At 39.2% G+C, this 11,309-nt stretch overlaps 1 protein-coding gene across 1 annotated transcript; it reads right to left on the bottom strand.

The window, feature by feature from the left end:
• Window positions 1-10,073: 10,073 nt before the first annotated feature.
• On the bottom strand, window positions 10,074-11,033 carry LOC147311007 (olfactory receptor 6N2-like). The gene has a single exon (XM_086267726.1). It carries the CDS (start codon window positions 11,031-11,033, stop codon window positions 10,074-10,076), a length of 960 nt encoding a protein of 319 aa, XP_086123852.1.
• Between the last annotated feature and the right edge of the window lie 276 nt (window positions 11,034-11,309).

Below are 11,309 nucleotides of genomic sequence, written 5' to 3'. Positions count from 1 at the left end.
TTAATGAACAAAAATGTTATTTACTATACAACTAGATGACATAAATGGTATTCATTAAAAATCAAATGAAAAGACAAGTCTTAATGTATTGTAGTAATGCTTTTCCAGCACCGAACTAAGAAGTAATTGGCTCTGTGGCTTTGTTTTATCAGACAATTTCCCATTCTCAATGGGACTCATTAAGTTCTTCAAGAACATGTAAACAATTTCACCAAACTTTATCAGTTGATATTTTTGTCTGTGTGATCTATCATCGTACAGCATACCTCATAGAGAGGTGAGTAGACTTAGTAGTGTAGATAAAATAATAATAAAATATCATTATTATTATTATTATTTGTGTATAACTTTCTATAACCAAAGTGCTTGCTGGTACAGGAGAAGCACTTCTAGTATATATTCTGAGCCCAGGCCATGAAGGACAGGTAATTAGTAAAATCTTAAAATCAATTCTAATGCAATATGTAAATTTTTCTTAGTCTTTAGAAGATGTCTAGCTGCTGTATTTTGCACGATCTACAGTCAATTTAATGCTTTCTGAATGATACCTGTTAGAAGACCATTACATTACTGTATTTTTTGGATTATAAAGGTGCACTTTAAACCCTTGATTATGTTGAATGATGAATTGAAGGCAAAAAAATACTGAATGCAATTCTAACAAGCTTGAAAGTCAATATGTGTTCAACACAGCTTAAACTCTTTTGAGCAAATTTTACTGAATGTCTTTAAATAGTCTTCAGGAATAGTTCTCCAGGCTTCTTGAAGGGTATCCTAAACCATTAATGTTGAGGTCCTGGTGCTGTAGACATCAGTCCATAACTGACAGTGTTCTGCAGTGTTGTTGTTTTTTTCGTTGTTGTTGTTTTTTAATTCCAGGTTATTGAAAGCCATTGCTAATTAGATATTTTCTAAATTATATCACATGGTGGATCAAACTCTGACATAACTTATGAAAGTGACCAACGTTATTAGAGACAAGGAAACAGAAGCAGGGCTACAGAGTAGGGCTGAACGATTATGGAAAATAATCTAATTGCGATTTTTTGCCCCAATATTGCGATTGCGATGCGATATGCGATTATTTTTTAAGGTCTTTGTCTTCTGTATTTTAAACAAAGACAAGCAATACATCATATAGTATGGCCAATACTATATTACATTAATTTTAAACTGTTCTTTCCTGGAAGACAGACCTCTGTTATGATGACATGAGGTGATGCATGAATTGATGACTGACATTTTTATTTAACTTCTTCAATCACAACAGTATATTTGAACATACACAATAGTTTATTTTTAGCTTACAAACATCTGAGCATAAAGTGCTGACAAGGAACCCTGGTGTAAACATTAAAATGAAAGTCAGTACAATGTGCAGATTGCAGAAATATACATAAAAAAAATCAGTGGCTTTACCACACTCAGTTTTTCGACATCTGTGAACTACTAGACAGTCATTCAATTAAAAAATAATATTAAATAAATAAAACTATCCATCCATCCATCCATTTTCATCCGCTTTGTCCGGGGCCGGGTCGCGGGGGCAGCAGCCTAAGCAAAGAGGCCCAGACCTCCCTCTCCCCAGCCACCTCCTCCAGCTTATCCGGGGGAATACCAAGGCGTTCCCAGGCCAGCCGAGAGATATAATCTCTCCAGCGTGTCCTGGGTCTGCCCGGGGGCCTCCTCCCGGTGGGACATGCCTGGAACACCTCACCCAGGAGGCGCCCAGGGGGCATCCTTGTCAGATGCCCGAACCACCTCAGCTGGCTCCTTTCGATGTGGAGCAGCAGCTGCTCTACTCTGAGCCCCTCCCGGATGGCCGAACTTCTCACCCTATCTCTAAGGGAGAGGCCAGCCACCCTTCGGAGGAAGCTCATTTCTGCCGCTTGTATCCGCGATCTCGTTCTTTCGGTCACTACCCACAGCTCGTGGCCATAGGTGAGGGTAGGGACGTAGATCGACCGGTAAATTGACCGGTAAATAAAACTAATAAATAAAAAATACACACATCTTACTGATCTCTGCAGTCAGTAACATTACACATAAAGTGCAAACATAATAGCAATTGTATAAACACACACACAAACACGCCTTTAAAGTTTAAAGGCGTGAAATTGGACGGTCTAGTTCTGATTAGCGTCACCGCTGTCTCCGTGGAGTTTAATAAACTCGGCCGTCTGCTTCTTGCTATCTAAAATATAACCAGACACTGGTGTAAATTTTCGACTGTCTCATACTTCTGTTTAATAAGTTTTCTGTTTGACGTTTAGTCAGCTGTGTGAAAACCAAGGAGGAACCCACCCGGGGGATTAATAAAGTTTTATTTTATCTAATCTAATAACTTTAATCTCAGCCAAACCGATTTACTCACGAACAAACAAAACACTGAAAAAAGCCCAACAATAACATTTTTAGGTTGTCTAAGTGACTTATATATTACGTTTAACCCGAGCAGCGAAACTCCGCGGTGATCTGAAAATGATGTGCCGGGAGTTGTGCCGTTCTCGGCCGCATCAGTAACCCTCGAGCTCCCGGCTAGCTGTCGAGCTGGTGGGTAGCAGACGCCTCTGAAAACGTCGAAGCACTTTTGCAAATATAGGATATCTTGATAAACCGAGCAGATATTTGATGTTTACACAACTACTTTCTCGCCTGAAAATATGTTAAAAGTTTATTTTGTGACCCAGAAAGATTAGTATGAGTAATTTTAAAACTTAGTAGCGGCCGCCATTGCTGGAAACTGGAGTTTGGCTGGGCCGCGCTATGAATTCTGGGATATGGTAGTAATTTGGACAGCCTTCGGCGCGTCGCTGTGACGTAATCGGTCTACAAATGCGGCCTCAGGAGGATGCAGCCCATGAATTTGGACATGTCCAGAGTATAATCGCAGCCTTTGCGGTTAGAAAATTGCACTTGATCATGTCGCGATATTATCGCAAATGCGATATATCGTTCAGCCCTACTACAGAGTCAGAATACAAACAGACTAAAGAAGTCTCTCCAGAAAAAAAAGAACCACTGCCCAGTATTTACATCATACCCTGAAGTATACCTTGAAGAACCTGGAGAGGTTAATTCTCAAACATCTCACAACTCTGGTGAGTAAACTGCTGGATCCCCTGCTGGTCACTTACTATCCTAGTATTGGGGTGAATGATGCAGTCATGTACCTCCTGCACAGATCACTGTCACACCTGGAGAGTACTGGAAGCACTGTGAGATTCATGTTTTTTTTTTCTCCCTTCCTAACGGCCACCTCCAGAAATTCTCTGATGATACAGTCATTGATGGATGTCTGAGGGGAACGATCTAGAGTATAGGAAAATCATCACCGACTTCATCATCTGGTGTGAATTCAACCAACCACCATCCATCGCACCAGTGAACATCCATAGTTTGGATATTGATGTGGTCGACACATACAAATTCCTGGGTGATCCAACATATCACCCTAATTTAATTTAGCCTTCTGTTTATTTTACTTTATACCTCGTGTATTTATATTTATTCAGTCGGATCTGTTTCCAGCCCTTTTTAAACTACTTTAAACCACTTTGATCTCTAATTTTCACTTGGTGAGGGATTATTATGTTCTTCCTAGTCTGAACTGCTCTCTTCACCTGAGCTGCTATCCTGTTCTGAGTCACTGTCTTCTTTGTTTCTTACAGTCACGTGCAAAATGTCCCTTTTTTCCACACTCCCAGCATGCAGCGCTAAAATTACTGTTTGGTGTGTATCTAAGTCTGCCTTTACCTCTTGCTCTTCCAATATGCATTCCTCTCCCTTTCTTTTGGATTATTCCTGCTCCAGCTTATTGTTTTTCTAAACATTTCTCATCAGGTGTTAATTTTACTTGTTTATTTCCCATTTTCAAAGATTTTGCTGGGCCGTCACTGGCACGCTTGACTTCAGAGTGGTTGCTGATACTCCCTTCTACTTCACTTCTAAAAAATGAAGCGGTATCAGTTTTATGAGATAAAACTCAACCGTTGTCCTTTGTCACCAGTACGTGAGCCTCAAGCAAAGAAAACAAAAAATGGAAGTAGTTCAGCAGCATATTGTGCTGTAAAATCAACTTACTTCCAGACAAATACACATAGACATTTGCGCCCTTCTACAATTTGTTACGAAGTAATTACGACTACCTCTAAAACCTAAGTCTAATTTGGTTCGTTACGGCGTAATTGCGGCTACTTCTAACCTATTTTACGCGTTTCATTAAACCTTTGCGGTGGTTTTATATACCAAAATAATGTTTCTCACCCTCAGATGTCTCACTGGTGGTTCGGATCGTCAGACTGAATCCCACCGCCGTGGACCAGACTATAAACACCTGCCCGCACCCGAATTCACGTCCCGGGGCTTTCTTCCTCGTCTAAGAGGAAAACCTTTTGGTGGCAGTGGTTATTATTATATTCACATGCTTCCATCTTCCATCAGTGGTCAGTGACAACTCGTACTTTTCGACTCTCCTTCTTCTCCCTCCTCGCGCTCACAGAAACATAACAGGTATTGCAGTCCATTCTCCCTGCAGCACAGACTACACTGCCCATGAGGCTACTTTCTTCTGCAACACTCTGCCTATTGCCTTCATAATAAATTATTTTGAATAATAATTTTTAAAAATATTTCTTCAAGTCATTAGGCGGCCGCAAGTACAGGTGACATGGGGTGCGAGATTCAGACACAGGCATTAGAGCCTCTTAATGCGTGCTTTCTTTGGGTTTCCACTGGCGTGGAATTACCAAAAATAGAGAGGGCATAGCCTAATATATGAAACAGGGAAAGACCGCCGTGTAATCCATTTATTTCAATAAGGTAACTGTATTCTGAATACCACCTTTTAAAACGGTAACTGTAATGGAATACAGTTACTCATATTTTGTATCTTAAATATGTAACGCCCGTACAATTATTCCATTACGCCCCATCACTGCCGGCAGGGTGCAGGTATTGAGTGGCCAGATGTTGTTCTTCCCATTCAACTGACTATTCAAAACTTGCTCTAGCTTGAAGTTGGCCTTTAGTGTTGTTCTGTCATGGTTGGCTGTGTGGCAGGCAGGCAGGAGTGGTGAACCCAAAATGCAGGACTCTTAGGAAACGAGGTTTAAACTGAAAATGCGGCTTTATTGCTGGAACAAAACTTCAACATAAAATAAAACTCACAAAAGCAAACAAAACTCTAACTGAGGTGCAGGAGGCCTGGAAGTCATGAACACACAGCAAGTTGAGGGTACGACAAGACAGGGAGCACAGGAAAACACAGGGCTTAAATACACAGGGGAGTAATTAGGAAATGGACAACAGGAGGGAGACACAGCTGGGAGAAATTAGGCTAACGAGACAGGAGAGAGGTAAAACTAAACACATTGACATGAGACATGAACTTTCAGAATAAAACAGGAAACTAACAGACACAGAGAACCAGACAGGACACTGAACTTGGCAGGCAGACTCACGAGCAGACACAGTGACACCATGGACAGACAGAGGGAACACAGGCAGGCATGAAACAAACACACTAACACATAGCAAACCTAAACAAAAGACAAGGCAGAATAAACAAGAATATAGAAGAATATAAAGAAACACAAAACACCGAGTCCTCAGACTCAGGACCATGACATGTTCGCCACATCCCCACTGAATTGAAGGCTCTTAGCATTCTATGCATTCCATTGAGTCAACGGCTTTCATTTTCATTTTTCTCCTTGTGTGATTAAGTCTTACCTGTAGGCCATTCTGTGGATACAGTGATGTTAAGGATCTCTGCCTGTAAAATCTCCTCAAACACATGCATAGCAAAGTAGAATATTACCAAGCTCTCAGAGCTTCGCGATTAATAATCAATACTCTTTTGATGTATTTGTTTCGCAACTACTTTCTTCTCCTTTCCCCGTTTGCCACTGATGAACTGATAACACTATCGGAGTTATTACTGTACAACTGTGACATTTAAGAAATCAAAATATTCATATTTTCATTCATTCTTGTGTGTGTGTGTGTGTGTGTGTGTGTGTGTGTGTGTGTGTGTGTGTGTGTGTGTGTGTGTGTGTGTGTGTGTGTACATGCGCACTCGCATATGCCTTAGAAGAATGAAAAAAGGTACTTCAAACTGTATGATGCAATTTACTTCATAATATCAACATGGCCCCTTAAGGCGAATTCATGACTTTAACATTTGGCTACACAAAGCTGCCCCCTGGTGAGTAAGGAGCCGGCTCGCGTTGTTCACTTCAAAGAGTTGGCTCTAAGAGCCATTTTTGTGCCATTTCGTTCGCGACCGACACGTCACTAATTTGTATTCAGCCAATCTTGATATCTGATCACTCAGATCACTGCAGCGTTGACCTGCCCCACACTAAGACTAGGGCCTCAACATAGTCAAAATGAACATACTGTCATGTCTTAATTTCCTTTTATTCATGTTGCCACTTCTCCCTCCTCTGTCTTGCTTTAAGAATATACACTCTGTGGTGTCTAAATTTATTTGGAATGGGAAAAGGCCATCAACATTGCTACAGTTTTACTACTGGTCATTCAAAATCAGGGTGCTTAGGGGGTTGTTACTACCAGAGATGGGCAGTAACGCGTTACTGTAATCCGATAACTTTTTTCAAGTAACGAGTAAAGTAAGGGATTACTATTGCAAAAACGGTAATTAGATTACCGTTACTTTCCCGTAGGAATGCTGCGTTACTGCGTTACTAAAACCGTGATTTTTTTGCGAGAATGTCTCATGACAGTGACGTAAGCGAGTGGACGTTCGTGACAACAGCTGTGTGCAGATCAATGGATAATATATCGAGTGTGGGAGAGAGTATGAGCATGCAGCGTTTAAAGCGTGGAAGTACTGACCTTACTTTAAGTTTGATTCCATAAAAAGTGACAAAAACATTAGTGTCCGTTGTGCGTGGGAAGAAAACTTCTTTTTACAGCGAAAAAAACCTCTAAACTTCCAAGCAAGCACCAAGTGCGCTACGACGTAATGGGAAACTCACAGAGAAACTCGCGGATTCTTCCACTGACCGCCGCGGCACACCTGCACCAGGGTAAACCTCCGCCTACCCTACTCCTGCTTTACAGGTGAAAATAGAGCAACAGGACCGCTGAGTCTCTGACTTTATTTATTTTCTGCTGTGTTTTACTTGCATCTATTTGAAAGAGTGAGTGTAAACACACAAAAATATTTTATGTGCTGGAATGTGCAGAAAATAGGTTTAAATATTAAACAAATTTCTTCCAGTCAGAGAATGTTGCATATAATTAAATTTTTGCTTGATGCATAAAGTTAAAAGATTAAAACTAATAAAACAAGTTTTAAAAAGAGACTTTTCCATTTGATTACATTTTGTATGATGGATTATGTAGAAAAAGTAGAATTGGACTGAAAGATCTATCGCTTTATCACCTATTCAGGTTGTAAATCGTGTTTTTAAAAAGTAACTAAGTAATTAATTACTTTTGAAAATAAGTAATCAGTAAAGTAATGGGATTACTGTTTTGGGGAAGTAATCAGTAATTAGTTACTGATTACTTTTTTCAAGTAACATGACCAACACTGGTGAGGAGTAATCCGAAGCGAACACAGCAGCCGCCCTGCACAGCGCTACCCTTCCAGCGCGTCACACAGACCCGCCGTGTTCCCCCGCAGGAAACAAGCATCGAAGGCGTTTGGAAAGGGAGGGGGATAAGTGTGTGTGTGTGCGTGTCCATAGTTCGCCCTGCCAGGCTAAGTAAACAGTCTACCAGCCAACCCAGGTGGCCTTGTATGGAGTGGGAAGGAACAGACTAAACACAGTCGTTATCAGGGTGTTTTTGTTCGGCTCCAGCCTTGCAGCTGGCGCCAAAGGGGCTATCCGCATGAAGTGATGGTGCTTTTTACTTTAGTGCGAACAGCTCATATGAATTTCAAAGCAGTTCTACAGTCCAACACTGGTCTCTCAATCTCCTGTTGGAGAGCCGCGAGCTTCGCCATAATTGCGTTCTTTGATGTTGTCATTTCTTGTGCTCATGATGTTGGTTTTGATATCTGTTGAGAGGGAAACATGAAGATGAAACCAGAAGATGTCCTTAAGTTGTCATGTGATGTAAACTGTTTAGAACTCATACATATATACCAACAAGACAGTGTACATCACTGTCACAACAGCATTTGTTGTCATCCAAAGGTTTTATGGTTTTTCCTATAATACCTTGTGGCCACTCTCTAGTCAAAATGCCCTGACCGATTTTTTGTCCCAGTCCAGCTGACCAGGTGGTCAAGGTGCGGCCTCATGGTCTCTTGCTTCTACAGCCGAACAGAGCAGGCGGGCTAAAACTTTGTTATCGGTAAGCTGAAGAAATTAATCTCTAACGAGTTAAAATGCCATCCAAACTGATAATGTTCACAAAGTATAATTTTGTACTTGTCGTAGAGGACAGAGTGAAACCAGAAGGTTTACTGAGCTGTGGCTTCATGTAAATGCTGAGCATCCACTCGACGGCGGTAAGCTAAATGTGGCTAATCAGACACGTGATGTGCGGAGTGTGGGTACAGTTGTTGGGTGTCTCTGAAACGCACTGTTGATATGCTAGTTAGATCGTTAACCAAGTCATTAACATGTGAAAAGCTGTAAATGGTTAAAACAGCTGAAAATAAGTTTATGAGAGATAATTGTAAGCAGACTTTATGCTGCTTCCTGCTTAATTTTTTGATGTCAATCATTTGTTTTACAATACAGTGGAACCCCGACTTAGGAATACCCCATTTAACGAAAAATTCAAGTTACGACGGCACTTAACGGCAATATTTCTGCCCGTGTTATGGCAAAATGCCCGTGTAACAAAATCCACTGTCTCTGATTGGCTGAGCCCAGAATGCCTACAATGCCCACAATGCCTTCCAAATCATGTGACAACCCCCTTGGCTTTCGTACTTGAGCTTCGCTGTTCCACTTGAACGACGTATTGTTGTTGCAGTTAGCAATTAGCCTATAGCCTACCATTCACTCAAAAGGCGCGATGGGTGCTTCGACTTACGAAAATTTTCGACTTCTGAAAGACCCTCGGGAACGAATTAATTTCGTAAGTCGGGGTTCAACTGTACTCAGTATTGAATACTTGGAGGTAATTTTTAGTGTATTTCCACTTGTACTAGTAGGCCTATGATACAAGCGGGATTAAGCACATCTATTCTAATACTCCTATTCGTGGACTGAGTCCTTGTGTTTACATGTTATTGAAATTATTTGCACTTTGTTCGGTTTCTGATAAGCGTTTGTGTATTGCTCCAACAATGACTTTATATCTGATGGATCTAATGAATGTTTACCATGAAAAGTGAATTATATGGTGACTATAATTCCTGAATGTTTGAAGCCCTGTAGATCATCTTTAACATTGCTGCAGGTTACAACTTCAGGTCTCAAAGTCAAATGAACACTGCAGCATCACTGAGAGTTAAAAACTGTATAAATTATTTCACCTTTAATAAAATGGGTGTTCTGTTTTACAAAGTGTAACAATTACATTTAACATCCAGGTATTCATGAAAACAGAATTTAGTAAATTTAACAGAGTTAGAAATTAGCATTGAATTTACACATTACACTATACAATACACTATATTATGTTTATAAATAATGAGTTATGGAAAGTTCAAAAGAATTTTTCATTAAAAAAAACTATATATATATATATATATATATATATAACTGAGAAAACAGAAGACACTGTGATGAATATTCACATGCTTGTCAGCATCAAAGAGAGACTTCTACTAATTGATTCATTCTACTAAATTATTTTTATGTGAATATACAATAGTAAATAATAATCTATGACAATATAGAAGGGAAAATGTGAAATGCAGGCATATGAGATGTTTAGAATTTAAACATTACCAGAAACAGTTTAAGAAATTGTTTGTCTTTGTTTTATGACCATTATGTTGTCATCAATAGAAGAACAGAAATCAACATTTACATAAATGTCATGACATTTCTATAAATTTGATCTCTTTTCCTCTGTCTAGTATGTAAAATCGGAGAAAAGGTACTCCATTATCTAGTTTGCATTACAATTTCAAATTATATGCCATACATTTGATAATAGGGCAGTAATACCAGTGTTATTAAACTTGACAACAATATTTTGATATGTTTGAAAATTTCATTCATTTTGAGTCCATATATGATTGGATTTAAAAGAGGATGGAATACAATTGACTGAAACGTCAATGTCAAACGAAGAGTTTTGGATAGATCAGAATCCAGTCGAACTATAATTATATCAAAGAAAATAAAACAGGAAAAGTTGGTTAACACCAGCAGGTGGGGTAAACATGTCTTTACAGCTTTTTTCCTCACTTCTCTACAACAATGGTAAGATATTCTAAGAATCCTGATGTATGTAAAAAGTATGAAAAGCAAAGGTAGAAGGGCAATGCTTATCAACATGACCACACCATATATAGATATTGCGACCGAGGGCACACACTGAAGCTTGTAAAGTGAATTATTACAAAAAATTCCTGTCAGAGAAAAGCTACAGAGTTTGACATTCGAATACAACACACCCATCACTGAGGTTTCAAAAGCAGGTATAAGCCAAGCTAAAATCAGACATACATAAATAGTTATTCTATTCATAATAACTGGATATTGCAGGGGTTTACATATAGACACATACCTGTCATATGCCATTGCTGCCAACAGTAAAAAGTCTGAACCAACCGAGGTGTAATATGATAAACCTTGGAAAAGACAGAGTGGATATGATATCATCTGTTTTTCAGACAAAACATCAGATAAGAGCTTTGGATAGATAATCATGCTGTAAAGAACAGAGTTGATTAACAAAGCTGCAATAAAAATGTACATTGGCTCGTGAAGGTTTTTGTGAGTCCAGATAAGGAAAACTATAGTGGAATTAAAGCAGAGTATCAGAATATAAAGTGTAAATATGATCACAAAATAAAGATATCTGTATTTGTGCAATTCTGCAAACCCACCTAGAGTTAGCAATGTTACATTTAATTCAACATCCATTCAATTAACAAAAATGTTATTTACTATACAACTAGATGACATAAATGGTATTCATTAAAAATCAAATGAAAAGACAAGTCTTAATGTATTGTAGTAATGCTTTTCCAGCACCGAACTAAGAAGTAATTGGCTCTGTGGCTTTGTTTTATCAGACAATTTCCCATTCTCAATGGGACTCATTAAGTTCTTCAAGAACATGTAAACAATTTCACCAAACTTTATCAGTTGATATTTTTGTCTGTGTGATCTATCATCGTACAGCATACCTCATAGAGA

This window comes from Aulonocara sp. 'chitande type north' Nkhata Bay, linkage group LG16 (assembly GCF_057382095.1).
Source record: "Aulonocara sp. 'chitande type north' Nkhata Bay isolate Kocher_YH1m ecotype deep benthic linkage group LG16, A_spYH_male_GT1.1, whole genome shotgun sequence".
NCBI classification, from domain to species: Eukaryota; Metazoa; Chordata; class Actinopteri; order Cichliformes; family Cichlidae; genus Aulonocara; species Aulonocara sp. 'chitande type north' Nkhata Bay.
The sequence above is the reverse complement of the archived record's forward strand: the minus strand, read 5'-3'. Positions and strand labels throughout refer to the sequence as shown.